This window comes from Polyodon spathula, chromosome 21 (genome assembly GCF_017654505.1).
Source record: "Polyodon spathula isolate WHYD16114869_AA chromosome 21, ASM1765450v1, whole genome shotgun sequence".
Lineage (NCBI taxonomy): Eukaryota > Metazoa > Chordata > Actinopteri > Acipenseriformes > Polyodontidae > Polyodon > Polyodon spathula.
Window position 1 is genome coordinate 7997073 of NC_054554.1, and position 21820 is coordinate 8018892.

Genomic DNA, 21820 nt, shown 5'->3' on the forward strand with positions numbered 1-21820 from the left:
TTGTACGGGTCTAGTTTCAGTTAGGTCCTGTGAAGTAAACATACTGGTCTCGAAGTGTTAAGTACACATGACTTTACAGTGCAATAAAGCCCAGACAATGTCATGTAATTCAGCTAAAATGCTTCCCAGCTTCGAATTCTAGGCTCTTAAAGAAAAAGAAAAAATAATGCCTCCACTATTTAGCAACAAAAGAAGATATTCCTGGAACACTAACCCATGCTATCTACATCACCCATACAGTCTACACACTGCGATGGGTGACACATGTACATGTGTCCTGGGACTTGTCATTATTAGCACTATGCTAAGAAAGCATAGGTTCATTTACATTTACACTCAGCTGTTTTTATCTCTCTTATCAGATGGCTACAAATCTACAGGGAGTAGGCCAAGGCGGGAAGAATTTCTAACATCACATTCATAACAGCAATATAATTTCAAAGGGACTGAATTATTACATTTGCACCCTTGTGATATTTAGTACATAAATGAAAGCAAAAAGACAGTGATGTTTACATGAAATCCTTTTTAATACATGTTTATTTAGCAGTAAAGATTAGCAATGTAAAGATGATCAATATAAGAACATAAGAACATAAGAAAGTTTACAAATGAGAGGAGGCCATTCGGCCCATCTTGCTCGTTTGGTTGTTAGTAGCTTATTGATCCCAAAATCTCATCAAGCAGCTTCTTGAAGGATCTCAGGGTGTCAGCTTCAACAACATTACTGGGGAGTTGATTCCAGACCCTCACAATTCTCTGTGTAAAAAAGTGCCTCCTATTTTCTGTTCTGAATGCCCCTTTGTCTAAACTCCATTTGTGACCCCTGGTCCTTGTTTCTTTTTTCAGGCTGAAAAAGTCCCTTGGGTCGACACTGTCAATGCCTTTTAGAATTTTGAATGCTTGAATTAGGTCGCCATGTAGTCTTCTTTGTTCAAGACTGAACAGATTCAATTCTTTTAGCCTGTCTGCATATGACATGCCTTTTAAGCCCGGAATAATTCTGGTCGCTATTCTTTGCACTCTTTCTAGAGCAGCAATACCTTTTTTATAGCGAGGTGACCAGAACTGCACACAATATTCAAGATGAGGTCTTACTAGTGCATTGTACAGTTTTATCATTACTTCCCTTGATTTAAATTCAACACTTTTCAGAATGTATCCGAGCATCTTGTTGGCCTTTTTTATAGCTTCCCCACATTGTCTAGATGAAGACATTTCTGAGTCAACAAAAACTCCTAGGTCTTTTTCATAGATTCCTTCTCCAATTTCAGTATCTCCCATATGATATTTATAATGTACATTTTTATTTCCTGCGTGCAGTACCTTACACTTTTCTCTATTAAATGTCATTTGCCATATGTCTGCCCAGCTCTGAATCTTGTCTAGATCATTTTGAATGACCTTTGCTGCTGCAACAGTGTTTGCCACTCCTCCTACTTTTGTGTCGTCTGCAAATTTAACAAGTTTGCTTACTATACCAGAATCTAAATCATTAATGTAGATTAGGAATAGCAGAGGACCTAATACTGATCCCTGTGGTACACCGCTGGTTACCACACTCCATTTTGAGGTTTTTCCTCTAATCAGTACTTTCTGTTTTCTACATGTTAACCACTCCCTAATCCATGTACACGCGTTTCCTTGAATCCCAACTGCGTTCAGTTTGAGAATTAATCTTTTGTGCGGGACTTTGTCAAAAGCTTTCTGGAAATCTAAATAAACCATGTCATATGCTTTGCAATTATCCATTATCGATGTTGCATCCTCAAAAAAATCAAGCAAGTTAGTTAGACACGATCTCCCTTTCCAATATAAACAATAATCTTTATTTTTATATAGCGCCTTTCAGAGTGGACCCCCATCACAAAGCATTTTACAACATGTGAGACTAGGGTGTGTGAACTGTGCATCAGCTGCAGAGTCACTTACAACAATGTCTCACCCAAAAGGAGTTAAGTGACTTGCTCAGGGTCACACAGTGGCTGAGCTGAGATTTGAACCAGTTAAAATCCTGTTTCTTTGACCACTGGGCCACACAGCCTCCTATATGTTATCTATTGTAAAGTATACAGAATTTAGTTGGTTTAGGAATATGAATAATTAGTGTCAATCCAAATGTAATGCTTATGTACTAATGGGAGATGGTAACATATATCAATGCATGCAGTAGCATTGCTCTATTAATACCAGTGTTACCATATTGGGTCAACAGTACACTATACGTTGTTACCAAATCAATTGCTGTTGCAGGTAAAGTTGTCTGATATTGACTATTCTAGGGTTTCTTCAGGGTAATACGTACTGGGAGCCAAATGGTATTATTCTAAGAGTACCTTATCCTCAAAACAGCTCATTTTTACTCACACATATATTTCTATTAAAAAAAGGTTTTGCAGAGACTTTTTTCTTAATGTTTTTTGCAAATATCTTCATGGCAACCTAGCAATAGTGGTTTGTGTTGGTAAGGAAAACCTGGGTTTGGATATGTGCATTAGTGTTGGTCAATACATACTGCTGTCTATGTATTAGAGTATTAGAGTACCACAAACTGCTAGCTAAACAGTTCTGTTGCCCAAAAAGTGAGCGAGAGGAGACTACTACTACTGAAATGCTGGACTGATTTCTTTCTCATTTACAGGTAAAAGAGGCAATGCAGAGGATCCATGACAGGGGCAACATAGGAAAGCTGATACTGGATGTGGAGAAGTCTCCTACTCCCCTGGTAAGTGAACCATGTTGATTACTGTTTGCATTACAGAATAGACAATAACATGCCGCTTATGGGGAAGCAAGTATTTCACAGTGTAATGTGCCTTGAATATAAAGGACGGAAGGCTGTTTTTCTACGAATCTGATTCGTTGCCAAGACCATTGAGATTAACAGTAGAACTAGACAAGACAAAGAACGTGGCAACAATCACAGGAATTATTTTCCTGTGGTGCCTCACTGTTGCCATGGAAGCCTCTCCAAATGAAAACATGTTTCATGAAAGCATCTCCAGAAAAAAAGAGCCTATCCTAAGTGACTGACTACCCCCTCCCTCTCCAGTCTTTTAATGAGTCTGTTTGTTTTTAAAGGTTAATTCACCAGAGCCAGCTGAAGAGGGGTAATTAGAAGTCTGTCAGTACAGGGAATTGCCAGGTGATATTTTTCTTCCCTGTCGGACACCATTTAGGGAGATGCTAAGAAATGAATACTGTGGATACATTCCTATCCTATTTAACATGTTGTTAATTGCTACTGGGGATTGAACCAAGAACAGGAAAGGAAAAAAATAAATAAATATATATATATATATATATATATATATATATATATATATATATATATATATATATATATATATATATATATATATATATAATTTGCACGTAAGCACACAGTGCCACCCTTGGGCAATGTCGGAATTGCAGCAATGATTAAAAAATAACAATCATATCTATCTTTAGCCAATTTACAGCACTATTCAAAGTAATCACCATACAGGACAGTGAGAGAGTAGACTTTAGCCTACATTGAAAGACAACATTCAGAGGGCGTGTACTGGACCGGAGATTTTCTTTCATCAAGCAGAAAAAACCTGTAAATTACATAAATTAATACTATATTTATATATTTTCCAGTGGATTGATTTGGAACAGAGATTAAACACAGTTTGAAGGATAACATTTGAGGACCCTTACCAGAAATTAGGGAACTCATATTGACCAATCAGGTTAAAGGAAATCTCTGATCCATTTTCTAATATGAGTACAATCTGAATAAGACATGCTTTAATTTATCTATTTATTTTTAGTAAAGATTTTTCTAGTCCTAAAGATAATGTAAATAAAAACAATGACCACTAATTCAGAATTAAGTGAAACACCACAGCAAGGCACTTGATGCATTTGTATTTAAGGGAGCCCAGTATATGTACTGAATAGTAGTTCTCAAATTATATCCTTATAAAAAAAGTCCTAATACATTCCTAGGAGCCTTGTGGTTGTGCTATTTCAACAGGATGAACGTAAATGTAGTGGCATTGCAATCAAATTGCTCCTAAGACACAAATACATTTGCATTGATACATTGCAAATTAGTGGAAATGAGCATAGCTCCATTATGGTCATTTGGGAAATATATTAAGAGTCATGTCCCCATTAAGAACCATGTAGCAGCATCTCCACAATAATTTTGCAGAGTGGTGAGAACATTCTATATAAGCAGCTTAAATAAAAGACATTACTTAATAATACAAACTTTTAGGAACCTTTCACAAGTTTCCTAATAATTATCTGAAATGTGTACGTATATTTGGTTGCCCTAGTGTTCATTATAATTTATTAATTGCCAATGTTCTGTACCTGCACTTAATCATTTCAATAGAGTTTTTTCTTCTTCATTTTATATCAGCTTTTGGTCTTTTTTCATTTTATATTTAACTAATTACAATTACAATCTTGCTGGCTTAGCTGGCAATCCCCTGCTCTGTACTCGATGGTCCTAAGACTTACTCCTATAAAGGCACTTGTTTAGCCTGTATTACAGATGTCTATGGCAGACCACAGGAAGAGCAGTCCCTGAATTGATAGTCAAAGCACCTTAACAATATATATATATATATATATATATATATATATATATATATATATATATATATATATATATATATATATTTTTTTTTTTTTTTTTTTTCAAAAATTACGAAAAAATGTAAGACAGTTAGAATTACCAGGGAAATCTGATTTCCAACTACATACTCTTTAATATTTCTGTTGTTTCCACCGTTGTTCAATAATGCAGAATGTGAAAGCACCACTGTAATGCCGTGTCATTCCTTTATTCCACAGATGGCCAATGACAGCACAGAGACGAGTGAGGCAGGGGAGGAGGAGGAGGACCATGAGGGGGACACCGACAACAAGGAGAGAATGCCTTTTATCCAGTAGCTCTACAGGGAGGTCATGCACTGAAGAGAGAAGAGGGGTCAGAGGAAGAAGAAGAAGGAAGAGGGGGAGGGGGAGGGATTGAGAGACCCGGGACCTGCCTTGACCATCCGTGAACAAATGCCGTAGTACAGTGTGTTGTTGTATTTGTCTGCCAGTCAGCTGAGCTGCACGCTGTTTGAAAACTAATTGTGGCTTGTCGAACAACTGAAGTGCCATCCCCAATGCAGTATTATTATGATGTTACTTTTCGTGTTGCTGAGTGAACCGTTGTTCCCAGATGCTTTGTCTTGTTTACAGCCTCTCCAGGTGGCTGTTGTTGTGTTTGTGACATATTTTCTGAGCATTCCCTATTTTTATTTAAAAAAAAAAGGAAAGGAAAGTAAACCACTTTGCTGCTTCTCTCTCATTTACTGTAGCTAGTACGCCGTTCCCTATCCTGAGTGGCTCCTTAAGAGTGCTACAGCTTGAACAAGCCCACTTTACTCAAACCCTCTACACATCCTTTTACATTGCCCAGTACACTTTGGATATTATTGCTTAATGTTCAAAGGTTTGTAGGGTTTTGCACTTTCAGTATTTTTCTATTAAAAGTTGTAATATTAGTAAAACCCTCTGCCTTATTACAAGTTTCTTTGTATGTGAGCGATCTAGAATATAAGCCGTCTAATAGCATCCTTATTTAATTTGTCTGCCACATGCAGTTGTTTGAAATGTCATTTTATTGTTTATTGTTTTTCATTGAGGGGTTCCATGAATTCATTATCTCTCAACTCCGCATTTCACTTGTTGTGAGCCTGTCTGGAGAATCCCAAGGAACCAGCCTTCCTCTTTCCTTACACATCATGTGAGAATAGAACCTTTCAACTCTGGCAGAGTGGAAATATCATATTGTCACATGATTTTTTATGGATTTAGGAGGGCTGTTCTGGAATTGCAAAGCAAGGCTTATTCACAGAACAGTTATAAGAACTCAATATTGGAGAAACCAAAAAGCACTCATTATAAAACGTAAAGGGTAACATAAAAAAGTAAAAGGACAATCTTTGCTTCTTTAATTTGAGTCGGATTAAATTTAAAAAATACAGCGCCACTAGCAACTCTTAAGTGCCATTATACACATATATCTACAGACGATAAACATGCCAATAGCAGTGCTGCAATTCTCATTTACAAATGAGTCACATTAAAGGGGAAAAAAAAAAAATTATTGATGTTCTCCTAGCAGGAATCCTTTTTTAAAATCACATGAGTCAATGAGTCAAGGACCATTATTCTTTTAAGAGCGTTGAAGTTCTAGTAATTTAATACATATAGAAAGGATGAGGTGCATATTGAGAGAAAAACACTTAACACATCTTATTAGATTCCGAATTTATTTTCTGTCAACTTAAGTGTGAAATGATATGAATTTTTATTTGACATAGTAGCAGCATTCTCCCTTCTGGAAGCTGCTTGGCTGATGGTATTGAATCTTTTTTTACAGCCCAGTAGTTTCATTGGTTTTAACGGGCTAATTAGATCTACATAATAAAACATAACATATTTTTGTTTTTGTAAACGCTGCAATTTTATTTTTTTAAGTGAAAGTTTTGATTTCATCAGTATTCACTTTATAATTACTCACACCGCAATTCAATAATAACAAAATGGAATGGACAAGAAATACTTAACTTTGACAAGAAATATTCCTGCAAAAAGGGCAGAATTCAAAGGCAGACACTTAAAAGTGCCACTCACCTGCTTCCAGTACATTTATATGAATGGATTAAAGCAAGTGGTTTGTATTTTAATAACAATGTATGCCTTTTGATTCAACAGTGCCTGTGGAATGTGTGGGCAATTATCTCTGCTAAACGAGAAGCAGACGCAGCAAAGTGGCTAAAATTGATATCTACGGATATTTTATAGTTAAGTGGACTTCACCTGCCAGTGCCTGTAGTGTTTGTGTGTGTTTGTGTGATACATCACAACCGAGTGCCAATAAGCAGGACCTTGTTAGTCAAATTCAATTATGGATTGAAAGTCCAGCTCACTGACAGCATTAAAATGGCTGCATACATTTTTAACTGCTAAAATACAAGTCTTATCATTAAGTATTGTGATCCCTACTGGCAAAAGAATTGATTAAAGCTTCTCCACAGCCAATACTAATACATGCGTTCTCTAGCTGTAATGCCTAGCAGACCGTTCAGATATTATCCTAACCAAAGCAGCAGTATGCACTCAGTAATAAGCAATGCTGCAAACTGCAGGATATTACATTGAGAGAGTGTGCTGGAAATGTACTGACACGCAGCCTCAAGGGCATTCCTGTGTTGCTTTAATTAGTTTTAAATTGAACAAAACCATTTGCACAGCAGTTTGAAAAACAGATAAGAGTAGTTTTAATGTTTAAGGAAGGTCAGTCTGATTTTGAGTACAACACTGAGCACACCCTTATAAAAGTGTCCCATAGTAAAAGCATTAATAGATGATATTCCAGCATACATCTATAGTTGAACTTCACTTCAGAGGTTCTTTATAGGTATAGTCTTAATCTAGACTACCTATCAGTATATCTCTCAGTTTAAGAGGATAGGTAGCTGCTCAGTTTGCCTTAAGAAACTGCGTAGGCCTATTTATTAGCGGAAGCCTGGTTACAGAAAATTGGACTACTGATTGACTGTGTTCGTTGTAGTAGTGCTTTTGTTATATTGTGCATACAAAGCCACTTCTGTTTACATACAAATACATAAATAAACTGATCAGCATAGCAAATTGTGAGAGTTGGGTCCTGTTTTCGCTTGTTATTTTATCAAAAGACAGTGGGAAACACCTCTGTTCAAGAAGCTTGCTTTTCCAGTTTAAATATTGTTCAACGCTGGATTGTCTACAAGCTGAGAAAGGCACAAATACCTGAAAGAGCAGGTGTATAATGAGGTTATAAAAACAGCATCTAATGTCCTTGAAGTCAAATATTGCAATGCCCTATAACTGTACTATATAAGGGAATATTTGACTATTTAGAACTGGATTATGCAGGTACCTTAATGTGTAGCACATTGTGAAGTTATACACTAATACAGGTAGGAATTTCATGGATAACTCAATAAGGAATTTCAGGGATAACTCAATAACAACACAATTTGAACACGATGAGAATGCTAATGAACCTCATGAAACTGACTTGAAACCTCAGTCAGTAATTGGAGTTGGTAACTCACTAGAAGTCACCACTGCAAATGAATTTAACAAAAAGCTAATAAATAGCAGTCTATCTATAAAGAAAATACAGCTTAGTTCATTATACTGGCTGGGGATTCTTTGAACCTACTGTATTTGCCGAATGTGTTCCTAATAGCCTGCTGTGTTCGACAGCATTGGCTCCAATCACCATGGCAGAAAATAAATGCAGCTCCCTTGCCAGCATTATAAAAATAACTTAATCTAACTCTGAAGGAATAATTTATAGTTTACAACAATACATGAAGACTCTAGCAATAAATATTCCAGAATCCTGCTGAGCCACCAGTATCAGGATGTAGGCTTTTTTTTAATTGTTTTTTTTTTTTTACATTGTCAGGCTTGAGAATCAAAAAGGCAGGTAAATCTAATCACGGGGATACTGATCACCTAAGAGCATGCTGATTTGACAGAACCCATGCAATGGCTCTGACAAACCTTCATCATTCTTGAAAAACATGGAAAGTGTTCAATGACAAGAATCCTATATCCATTTAATGCTACAATGTCCCACAATGACATTTAGTTTTACCCTAAAATATACATTGTACACTACATTCTTCCATAGCCATGCTGAAAGGTTTGCTGATTGTGTTTCCCCTACAAAGGCAATTCAACATTAGAAACACAGGTTGTATCACCCCTTTAACCTGGTTGTCACTTTGTGAGTGACATCTGAATTGCTGATTTTTGGATTTGAATCTCCTGACCTCTGTTGGTGGTTAAGGTAATTGCATACACAACCAGCATGGACTGGGACCAAATCAAAACTTTGACAACCCGCTAATCGCACTTAACAAAACTGTATTTAATAGCGTTTTCTTTTTTTTGGAAGTATCTTATTTGTTCTACTCATAAAAAGAAAACTAGTTGAAATATAAGCATCATAATTTGATAGAATAAATACATATACCCAGAGTGTGTGTGTGTGTATGTGTGTGTATATATATATATATATATATATATATATATATATATATATATATATATATATATATATATTCTTGCTTTTGTAAAATGGTAAATTATATTTGTACATACATTTCAGCATAGATACTCACTCCCACAGTCTGTCTCCATGGTGCTTGTGGTGTGGTTTCACTGGGTAAGGCCAAAGCATTCGGATCAATACCTCAATCAGTACAGATCAATGATCTTCATTTATATTTGCAAAGTTGCATATGGACCTTGATTTACGTGTCACCCAAAGGACTGCAGCACCACAATATAATTGAATAGAGCAGCAATTCACCTCCACCCAGATTTATTCAGGGTGCAAATCAATGTCTTGTGTTATCTTTTCTATGCACTGGGAGCCACACTAACAAGTCCTGCACACTGCAACTATAACAATGTCATCACAGTAAACCAGCTATTACAGTACTTGTCCAGGGTACCGTGTTTCAATTGCATTGCCATTGTTGGCAATGCTGTGGTCTGTTAACCCGTTGGGGAAAATTACTATATAAAAGCATCAACTTATTTTAAATATTAAAACAAGCCACCTAATTTATATTGATTACAAAATATTACATGTTTATTAGATCTGTATTTTGAAGGATGCTCAAGAATCTAATAATGATATCTCTTTGTGTCACATCAGGGTCAGGCAGTCGCTTCAAATCATTGTTGTCATGGTTGAAAAACAAAAACCTGATCCCAGGGCAGCCTATAATGAGATGTTTATGGATTATCAGCAAGAGGCCCACCAGAAATAAATCAATTTGCTGAGTGAAATAGATCCGCAGAAGGCCAATGGGGAAGAGATGCAGGTTGATTCCAAACATTTCAAAACTGCACAGTGTATGTAAGAAATTAGCAGGGCCGTTTACTGTGGTATTCCATGACATAAGCATAGAAGGCAGGAAAGGACATGGTAAATCGTAGAAAAGTATGGCAAAGCTTAGTAAAAAAAACAAGGTTAATCACAGTAAATGCATAATAAAACCATGCGAAAAGCAAGGATTATAAACATCTTTTATAAGGGGAAGATGAGGCTGTTTCGATTTTGTTATCTAAAAGTCTTTAGACAAGACGAGTTGGTCTGAACAACATCTCTAACAGGCTTTTTTTTTTAAATAGATACTCCTGGAGCCACATATGTTCAAATCTATAACCTGCTTTGTTGGAGAACAGTAGCTGTTATACAGATGGAGTCCTTATATTCTGAAATATAGAAAAGCTTCAAACAGAATGACTCAAGGGCTATTTCTATAGAACAGGCTTTGATATACAGTAAGACTGTAGGGGTAAACAAGTTGTTTCTTTGAAAGTAAAACAAAATTCTAGACCTATATAATTTTCTCAACATAAGAAAAATACAATTTTAAAAGGGGTTCTTTCCATTTCCTTTTTAGCTATGTTAGTTTATTAAATTATCAACTGTTAAACTGTGACATCTAGTGGACATTTAGGTTATTACTAATATATGTTGTGTAAATTGTTTTCTGAATATAAAGGATTTACAGACCTCATGTAGAATGGATTGCATCTTTACTTACAATAATTCAGCTAGACTGACAGTCGAATAGCACCTTAGCTCGTATCACCACAGACAGTGACTTACCCCACATCTTTGTGACAAATGTTTTTAACTTAATTTTAATAATTCAATAAAAACAGTCAGTATTTGGGATAGTGCACAGACTCATGTCTTACAGGATTGTTTTCTGTAAAGTGTTTGTAGCAATATTTTCTAAGTACCATAATCACAAGAACCCTTTTTATATCTGCAACATAATAACCTGCCATTAGCTTTACATTTTTCACTTAATGCACAATGCTCTATTTCTGCTTCTCTAAAAAAAGGTTTTTAAAACATTAAGATAGACTTTTAATGGTTTACTGTACTTTATGTATTTATTTCTTAAAGTATTGGAGTTGTACTCCTCTCTAATTGGGGTCTATAGTCTTTGTCCTTTCATGGGCGAATGTTAATCAACACTACTTATATGTCAGATTATATTCAAAAAGTAATGAGACCTTGTGCCTGGTCTGGTGTTATTTTATTATTAGTATTTATTTAATTGCAGATGCCTTTACCCAAGGTGACTTAATTTTCTATTATTATCTCTAGTTTATATATATATATATATATATATATATATATATATATATATATATATATATATATATATATATATATATAAATATATAAAAGAATAATCATATCTTATTTTAAATTCTGGTGGTGGAAAAGGATTTATAAAAAAAAAGTACATAGAAAACTTGTAGCAGGATGTGAAGCTACAAGTTTTGTGACTGCAGACCAGGGTACAAACCACTGGGCTACAAGGACAAGACCTTGAACTCATCATACATCAGCTGCCCCCCCCCCCCCCCCCCCCCCCCCCCGATCTGCCCTCACAGGAACAATCAATCTGGACCTCAAATCATGTTTTTCACGTGGAACATTGACTACTGGGGATTTGGTTAAGACCACCAAACACATGTCTCTTGTGATGGGAGCCAGATCTCATCTGGGTCTCCTCGTAAAAGGGTTTCAAGACAAGAGAACTATACCGTTATGTGGTATCAAAGGATAAGAAGATTTGGAATCTAAATGAAAGAGGCTCTACTTTGTAATAACAATTCTCAACCTGGCTAAGCTTACAGGGCCAGTCCTTGTGTAAAATCAGATTCCTTGCTCCTATTGAGATTGTACCCTTCTATATATAGTCAGTGGCACCACTCTCTTGGACTAACAAACACTCCATTCATCAACTAACAACACAGGAAAACAGTCTTGGAAAAACATGGCAGACATGAAAAATATGGAAAATTACTAAAAGCCTGCTTCCTTTTGCAGGCTCTTCATTCCTGTGAGTTTTTTGCCAAGCCAAGCCCATATACCAATACGAATTGGGTGGGAATAGCAAATGTAAGGCAACTTTTAATTGTTTAATTTATCACACATTGTATTTTTATTTTAATTAATTGGTTCTCATTCCATTTACAGCGATCTGATACTGTATTCTGGATTCTTGCATTTAAATTCATACGATTGGAATTGACTACTATGTACACACTAGTCTTTGAAGTAAGAAGAAAAAATAAATTACAAGTTAAAAAAATAACTACAATCTTGCATATACATTTGTGTAACTGGGCTCTTAGATGGCTGATAGATTTGCAATGCACACAACATCCCTGACATGTATTCTATAACAAATAAAAGCTTCGCCCTGCTGTGGTTTCTCAGTTTCAGTTATTATGAGAAAGACAACAGACAGCCTTTGATAGAGAGCTTAGTCAGAAAGATCACTATAGACAGTAGGTTGCTCTGCATAGGGATTTTAATACAAGTTTAATATGGTTTAATATTTATCACAAATCCCTCCTGTAAAACTCAGGAAACACAGCAGTTATATTGCATGTGCAGGGATGTGTAGCTGAACTTAAAGCCTTCCTTGTACAGCTAAGAAGATAAGATAAAGGCACACATTCAGTATTTAAGTGTGGATGGGAGAGAGGAATGGGACAGGAGGCACTCTGTTCAATCCATCTGAGGGATTTAACCCCCCCCCCCAAAAAAAAGCTCCAACCAATCAGATGAACACTATAAATTTGGTATTCAGTCAGCCCACATTCACAGGGTTATGCAACCTACATCCAGTGAGTCATGGTGATATAAAGCCATTCCCACTGCCATCAGCGGTTTTCAACATCTTCAAGCATGGCTCGGCCAGGACTTGTGGGCTTGCTTTTCCTAAGCGCAGTGATATTAGAGCAGGCTTTGGGGCAAATTTCAAGCTCTAAACCTGGAAGGTCAAATGGACCCCGACTAAGAGGTAGCAGAATGCATGCTGTTTTTAGAGCAATATAAAAGCAACACAATTTTCAAGCACTAGATTGTTGACTTTTTTTACATATCAAGTTTTATTTATTTTTTTTAATTTAATTTAAAAAAAAAAATGTTTTGGTGAACTCTGGGGTATAAAAAGTTGCCCTGTCAAGACTTTGAAAAAAACTAAAACATAAATGCATTATATACAGTACACAGACAGAAAATCTTACAAGGATACACACAGAGTGACCAAAAGACATTTCACTTTAACATGCACACAAGTATAAATGTAAACAGGCACACATAAAATACAGTCCTTTATAAAGTTTTTTTGTATGACTTCATGGAAATTCCCTGGTGGCTCTTTCAGTCCATTGAGGTGCTTAGTTAGGCCTGGGTGGAACAGGGCTCGATATTGTTACATATATAACCCTTTTTGTCTCCCAGTGATGCTGCTGTGAGCAGACATCAAGGATGGATGGAGATAGCTTAAACTATCTTAAGTGACCATAAATAAAGCGGACTGCCAACAAAGTCTGATCATGTTGTTTGCACAGTATCGAATTTATATTTATGTGTAATACTGGACTTGTGTGACAGCTTTATAAACTTGATTATTTTAACTAAGAACTGCATTTGTTTTTGAATGAGCACTGTATTGTAATCTGGGTTCACTTTGGTTGCTCTGTGTATTTTCTCATTAAGATGCAGGAGGTGATGATTTAAAGTCACAGATCAACAAGCTGTGGCATGAAGTGAACTCCCTGAAAGAAATGCAAGCACTACAGACAGGTACGTTAACCTGCACAAGTATTATTTTCTTCATGTATTAATAAAAAGGCCCCATTCACAGGACATTACTTCAGAAGTGTTTATGTAAATCATGGCATTCCTCAAATGTACCCTACAGTTCAAATACTAAACCAGAAGAGATATATTTGGTGGTTGTTTGTGAAAGGGGCCTTTAAACTGAATAGTTCTGGTTTCACTTACTCGTAGAACATGGTTTTATTTAATTGTTTTTATTTCTATTGATTTGCCACTTTGTGTGAATATTAGCTGTACTAATTTACATTATGATTGGTTTTGGGTGGGTGCACAGGGCAGGTGCTGCTTGACATATGAGTCTACAAAAATATTGTATTCTGATTGGTCATTACCATGGGGTGCAAACCTCTGATTGGCTAAATGGACTGTTGAAATCAAAATATAGATGGAAGGCAGAGATTTTGGCTTACCGTTACTGCAACTTTTAGATTAGCAATAGTTTCAGTAAAAAGCTACAACCACATGGTGATGTTTGCTTAAATAAGTCCATGTATTGATCATACTATATATGAAAGCAAATAATAATTATAGAAAACTGAGGATGATCTTCATATTTCATACAGTTTTGATATAATACAATTCTAGACAGAAAAGAGTTAAACAGAAGACCCTGGAACAGAAGTTGAATATTATCGTTGAATTCACAGCTCCAAAGATATATTTTATAAGATCAGGCTTTATTATTCCTCTGCCATGACTAATAGGTTGCCACAGTTAAGACGTCAATTCACTCACATCTCAGAGCTGCTTTGAATGATTAATGACTAATGGAGTGCAGGGAATTAAATCTCCATAGAGAAAAGGGGCTTAAGAACCCAAGAAATGCTGTGAGTGTTCTAACAGTTTCATGCTTCACTGTGCTAAAGATAGCTAGATCTATATAAAACTGTTTTACATTAAATCAAGCTTTACCCTACTGTATGGTGCTTTATAAGCCAGAGGCTTTAAAGTAGATATGTTGGTGTGAGCAGAATTGTCATTTGTTTCCCTTTCATATTTTGTACCCGTAATTCAGGATATACAAGTTTTTCATTGATAGCAACTCTGTTCAATTTATAATCCCCACACATCAGTGGTAGATTAGCTACCTCGTTATACTATAACGATCTCAGGGCTGTATTGAATTGGTTATACATCAGAATACTTAAATAATGTACAGCAAAAGAAAAAAACCTAAGCGATTAACTCCTGTTGTATTCTGTCTGAGAATGGTTCAAAGTGATTATAAGCAAAATTATATTAAAAGGATTAAATTTAAAACATACAGTAGTATGTATCATAAAATCATATACTGGTATAGAAAATCTATGGCGCCATTATGACTACATTGACAATAATATATTTTCTTTATGTAGGTGTTGTCTCTCCACGACCTTTTCAAAGTAAAAGTGTATTATTTATTTTATTTATATTCCAAGGCCATGGAGATGAGTTTGTTGAATGTTGATTATGAGCTCCCTTATGCATGGTTAATTTTCACATAAACACATACATAGTTTTTTGCTCCTGTTGAAATTCTGCATCCTTCCCATAGTTTAAAATGAGTTTGTGAAGAATACAATCTTGGGTACTGCTAACAATGTTTACCAATGTTCTTTTGTGATGATACTGAAGTTAGCAACAATCAGATCGATTTTCCTGCAAAATACAAACATGCAGAAATTTGCTTGGCAAGAAACATATCGATGTTGATAACAAAGCAATCAGGCAAGATATCAGGAGACTGAAAGTTGGTTCTTCAGTGTAGTGGTGCGCAAATTGTAGGTCGCACCCCCCTGAGGGGGCATGGAGAGTAAGGGGAGCGTGACTACAACTTAAGAGGCACTACTGTAAAAAATTATTCTTAAAGGATAGAACATTTTAAATACAGTCATAAATGACAGGTAATTAACCCAGGTTATTACCTTTCAAATGAGCCATTGACGATCACTCTAGGACTTGTAGAACTGAAGAAATTATGGTTGAAGTGGCAAGTGTCAGTGACAGTGTAGTGAACAGAGCCGAAATGGTGGCTTCCATGTATTTATATTTTAACTGAGTTTATCCCAGATTTAATGTAAATCATGTAATTTATTCCCTAAATTTAACCAAAAAAAGTGCTGATTTAGCTTAATACATAAATGTTAACAAACACATTCTTAAACGTTTTGAAATGTGTACATTTTTTTGGCATCGTAGTGTGCAGAGGAGGCGGGAAAGCGGAGACATTGACTCTCAGAGTGTAAGGTCAGATCTGCAGCATACAATGCCAAATCAAACGCTTCAATGGGCTCACTTAGCTTCAGATTTCGCTGGCAAAATGAATGTGTTTTGTGAAAACACAGATTTATTTTTTCAGATTTAATTGCTGAACGATAATGTTTATCAGATTTATCTGTTAGGTAAATGTTGTTGTTAAAAAAAAAAAAAAAAAAAAAAGATTTGTTAGAAACACAGCTTTAACATGTCAGCTAAATGTTGACTTGCAAAATATATGCTAGATTCAAAATCTGAAGTCACTGAAAACACTGGTATGCTTTTACAGTATAAAACATATGTGGGAAGAAAATGCATTTTCAAGTATATTGGTTGTAGAAAAAGGCTCATTTTAAGTGTTTTCTATCCTATGCTGTTTTTCCTGTCTACACCGATACTCACTGAAAGAACTCGTATACTTGGCTCGAAATGAAAACTTGGTTGTGGACCCAAGAACACTTACAAATATTATGCTTGTTTCTAAAACTGTGCAGGGAGTGTTTAAAGATATGTGCTGCACTCATACCACAGGAAGTACAGCACTGCCTTCTGTATTTACTTGATAAATGTTTATTCCCAACTCTAGTGCTCTATGAAAAGCAATGTGGTATAGGACCAACAATTTCCCACAACGGATGGGATAGACTGTTTTTGCTGAATTCTTAAAGGTAAAGTAACAAGCATAAAATACCTATTTCACTGCCCCCTCTTTTGATTAGTTATTAAATGTTAGAAAAGGGATTTTTAAAAAACTTCACCATCATCAACGATTAGTAGAAATACTGCATTTCAACCAACAAAGTTTTAATATTGCAAATAAAAGTAATAAACAATTTAAAAGAGTTCTCGACTCTGGACTGAATCTTTGTCGGATGTTTATTCAAGGTACATTTCTAGCTGGAAAGGCTAATTCAGGTTTTTACTTCATTACTATAAGATGTTGCAGTTAATGTTCTTCATAAAACATTCTGCTTACAGTTTGCCTGCGTGGCACGAAGGTCAACAGAAAATGCTACCTGGCCATTGATGAACCAAAACACTACCATGAAGCCAACGAAGACTGTATCGCTCAAGGAGGAACCTTAGTTATCCCTCGAAACACTGACGAAAACAACAGCCTCCGTGAGTATGCAAAGAAAAACTCTCCCGGAGCCAAGGAGTTCTGGATTGGAGTGACAGACATGGTCAAGGAAGGACGGTACGTCGATGTCAATGGAATGGCCATTAGCTACTTCAACTGGGATCGTTCAAAGAACCAACCTACTGGAGGGAAACGAGAAAGCTGTGTGATGCTTTCACTGTCCTCACAAGGAAAATGGCACGATGATGTTTGCCGCAATGTGAAAAAATACCTTTGTGAATATCTAATTCCTTAATATAAGCATTTCCGCACTTAATATTAACTTAAAAATGCATCTTTTGTGTCTCAATGCCGGTCATCGTCTCTATTAAAAAGCTTCAAACATCTTTTTGTTTACATTTTTACATTTTGTTGGTACCAGTAACGCTTCAATTGAATGGGATGTGCTATTTATTAATTACTGAGCAATTGTTAGAAAACAACAGTGTAGTTACAGTATCATTCTACTGTAATAATCTACTGTAATGTCAAATAGTAACTACTTAGTAATTACTGCCTTTTATAATTCACTATATTTTGTGTTTATATAATCAAGTTAATCTTTTAAAAATGTTATTGCACTCACAAATTGTGTAGTAATTACATGTTCAATACTGCTATTGTAGATAGCAAGATACTAACCCTATTACTTCGTAATTGTTATGTAACGTGTATCTACCAACTAAAAAATGTGTCCCTTTGTTTACTCTTAACAATGAATGCTGATAAACATTAAATACTTTAATTTCAATGTCTCAGATGTATTTTTGAACTTTTATGATGCTTGCAATAGTTTTGAGTGGTATTCTAATACTGAGTCCTAAACATTGCTTTTTAATTGTCTTTCCATTGAGTTCAGTGCTGCTGGTAATCATAGATGCATCATGGTCTTTGATTCCCTATGAGAGACATGTTACGCTATTTATAAAACATCAAAATTGCATTCTAAGCTTTCAACTTCATACCCTATTTAAGCTATTTAGCTGTGAAGGATGAGCTCAGTGTCAGAGTGTTGTCCTCATATATTGTGAGGCTGGACCTTCCAATACCACATAATTCCAACAGAGGGCAATTTTACATAAGTTTATTTATTGTGTGACAATATCAAGGAAAATGATAAACTATGATTTTACACTTAATGTATTTTATTTCAATTTCCTTTAAACTAGTTCAAGTGAAACATATTTACAATAGACCACTTATTAAAAAAAAAAAGGATTGTAACAGGTATTAAAATATATGGATAATACCATATATAAAAAAGCAGCAATGTATATTTAATCATATATTTTATTGTGTTCATAACAAAACCAATGATTCATCAATATTGTTTTAGTGAGCATGTATCTACATGTAAAGGTGTGGAGGAGTGTTTGTTAAAATAACAAGAACAAAAAAATGTTTATGATTGCAGATTGCAAATGGGAACAGTAATGATGTTGTTTTTACTACATACTGCATATATAATGTAATTCTATATATCCTTAAATCATTGGCCTATAAAGGTCAAATTCTTGTCAATTATTGATTGGTGATTGCTTCTTCCACAACAATAGAAACCTATTCTTCAGAAATGCACAACCCATTGACATTTCTGGATTGGATTTATAGATGTGTGCAATATTCGTGATGTATGTAACCAACAATTTAAAAAAAAAAAAAATAGAAAAGTAGGCAGAACATACTGTAAGTGATCATTTTACAGAGCTGTGGCCTGATTATCAAACACTTAAAAAATGTGCTGTGTTTCATTTACGATTAAAGATTGCTCTGAATAAATCCCTTGACCTCTAAAAGATGATTCATCCAAGACCTCCTGCTGGCATTCCCCTAATTATATTTTATGAGTTTTATGCTCCCTGGGTTCATTGTACAGAGCTTGAATTTAGTCACAGACTCCCCACTATCCCAAGTGATTGCTATTGTAACAACTGCTGTCTTTGAACTTTCAACAAGTTACAGAAAGCTTCCTTTATACCTTAATCATTATCTTTTACCTTGCTCATTAGATTGTTTTTAAATTAATAATTATAGTGATGGCATCCATGTGACTATTGCTACATTACATACTAACATGCTTTTGCTTTAGATTCATAATTCAGTTTGTTTCTAGCCCAAATCCTAGTTTAAAGGATAAACCTCAAAACACAGGTATGTATTTGCACGATTGATGACATTCTTCCAAATAAAGGGAGAAATGCAGTAATACTAAAAGAAAACACAAACGTCTATGACAAGCATTTCAACAATACGTGTTTCCCATTGAAAGAAACTTAAAGAGTTTTGTTTTCAGTTTTTGTTTTTAGTATTACACCAAATATTTATTTTACTTAAACGAATTACCACCAATTGTAAAGCATCACTGGGCTACATACAGTCACCAAAATAAGAAATCTAACATGTTTATGCCTGTCTCGTTTGGCAGTTGTATTGATGTCTGTTTTGCCTTTCTGGAAATCGAGCCCATGCAGTAAGTGTGCCAAAGGTAGTTCTCTGTTTCAAATTTGCCTGGAATGACTGCACAAGTTCTGATTACTGAGGTGAACTTTATCTACTAAGGATACCATTTATGGAATACATCCCAGATTTATTAAAGTAATTCCTGTACAATAGGGATTTGATTTCAGCTTGCTGCCAATAAAACAAAGAAACACAATTACATTTAAATCTAAGCAAATGCAACTAACACCTAGCCAAGGATTCAGAATTAGAAAAGTCCACTAGGTTACTTGTAACTTAGATGTTGCATTTTTCAGGCATTTGGACCTTTACTTCAGTCAGCATGTTTGCAGTATTCTCATATACCAGTAGATGTCTTTCTTTTGTAACAAGTGCACTTAAATTAATCACAAAACCTATATATAAAAAGGATACATTGTGTCAAAATAAAGTGGGTATTGGCACAAACAGTACAGAACATTTGTATAAGTCATAATTTAATAGATATATAATGTAATAATTTGTCAAAGTTCAGTTACATGTTAATAAAAAGTCAATAGATGCAATATGGGTGCTTGTGTGAATACAGTGGAATGCCACAAATTCCATTTGCATTTTATATTGAGTACAATATTATAATTAAGACTTATACTGTATTGTCTTGCAAATATTTATACTGTATATTCTTGCAAATATTTGTGACACAAAATGACAGCAATGTAAAAAATACTGATACCTTGTCATTTTCTTAAACATCACGTTTTCTTATTTCATATTTTCTGTTTGTTTACATGTAACCAAACTTGAATGAATGGGTAATTGAACACCAGTAGCATGCTTATTTATGCCATGCAAAGTACAGGGTTACAGATTCACATATTCTGGGTATATACATACAGGATCAGAAATGGAATGAAACCTAACACTTGAGAAATTATTCTCTGCTGCACTCAGCAAAGATAGCAGCTTTCTAACTAGCTTTTTATCTAAATGTTTCTATCCAAATCTGTGGTTCCTCCTTACAAGAAATGTACAATAACATCCTGCTGGGTGTAACCCTTTGAAATGACTTCAATAACTTTATCATGTTCAGCATCTCGATACCCAGATAACTTTTGACAGTGAATTTTCAGATTAAGCAGCCAGGCAGAGTTGTAAGTTGCAAAGCAGATAATGAGTGAGACCTGTTTAAACAGAAACTCAGTTGCTGATTCATTTACGTTATTCTCTAAAGCAGATGGTCAGATGAACCCCGACTTGTTTGAATAGTCAAGAATCTATTTCTCGGAAAACTGGCAGGTTGCACTTTCTTCTGCCGTTCAGGAAAACATTTACACAGAAACACAGCTGCAAGGCCGAACCTGAATTCAGCCGACCTTTCAGAAAGCAACAGCCTTGATAGCACTGCATTACAGGCAGTAAAAAAGAAGATGAAGGAGGAACAGCAGACTGATATAACAAGATAGCTGCCAGTGTTTGTGAAAAGCAGTGCACACTTTGATAGGAAAGTATCAGACAAATGCAAAGAAGATTTAGAAGCATTATGGCAATTTATGTCAAGATGACAAACTGTTGTTGGGTTTACTATCAAAGGGAGTATGGAATAAAAAGTAATTGTGAAAAGCATTAACCTTTGTTGATTTGTTTATATATCTCCTGGGTCCTCTATTAGTTACAGTGACTATAGACACAGATGTCTTCTTAGATTGACATTAGGTTAGGTTCTTGAGCATTTTAAAATGTCACTGTGACACTGCTGCTGTTTTTAGCTGCATACGTGTGTCTTGCTTCTGCCTGGTAACAACCATCACCAAGCTTACACAGCCGTCCTCAAGGGTTCACTACCTCTTCTGTTGACCACACTATCCCTGTAACTGTAGCCTCTGACAGAGCTCCCAGTCCTGTCACAATGTGAAGAAGTGACCTTTCATTGGAGCAGCAGACTCTTTGAGTGAGCCATCATAAAAATAAATTAATGAATAACCAAGCCAATTGACTGTAAGTACCTATGTTCTCTTTTACAGTATATGCTTAGTGTGTGCAGTTTCTATTCTATTAACTGTATCAACGCACAGTGCTCAAACAATGTTATCTTGCAAAGCAGATGGGTAAGATCTTTTGCTACTGGTATTGTCAGGCAAACTATATTTTAACATTTTTCATAGTGACCTGTAATGCATTGATACAATCATCAAACACGTCAGTGTTATGATTTACCTTGAACTGTTCTACTGGACAGAAATAACTAGATACAT

The 21820-nt window shown here is 35.4% G+C and overlaps 2 protein-coding genes across 2 annotated transcripts in view; both read left to right on the forward strand.

Moving 5' to 3' along the window:
* LOC121296691 (synaptic vesicle membrane protein VAT-1 homolog-like) overlaps positions 1–5322 on the forward strand; it is a 33282-nt gene extending 27960 nt beyond the window's left edge. Inside the window, exons 8-9 of the mRNA XM_041222465.1 lie at positions 2642–2725; positions 4837–5322. Of these exons, the coding sequence (XP_041078399.1) occupies positions 2642–2725; positions 4837–4935 (183 nt within the window). The 3' untranslated portion in view covers positions 4936–5322. The remainder of the gene's footprint in view (positions 1–2641; positions 2726–4836) is intronic.
* Positions 5323–12763: 7441 nt separating this feature from the next.
* On the forward strand, positions 12764–17871 carry LOC121296583 (tetranectin-like protein). The gene is made up of 3 exons (XM_041222294.1): positions 12764–12947; positions 13649–13735; positions 16985–17871. The coding sequence occupies exons 1-3, from the start codon at positions 12833–12835 to the stop codon at positions 17380–17382; spliced, it is 600 nt and encodes a 199-aa protein (XP_041078228.1). The 5' UTR covers positions 12764–12832; the 3' UTR covers positions 17383–17871.
* Positions 17872–21820: the final 3949 nt, after the last annotated feature.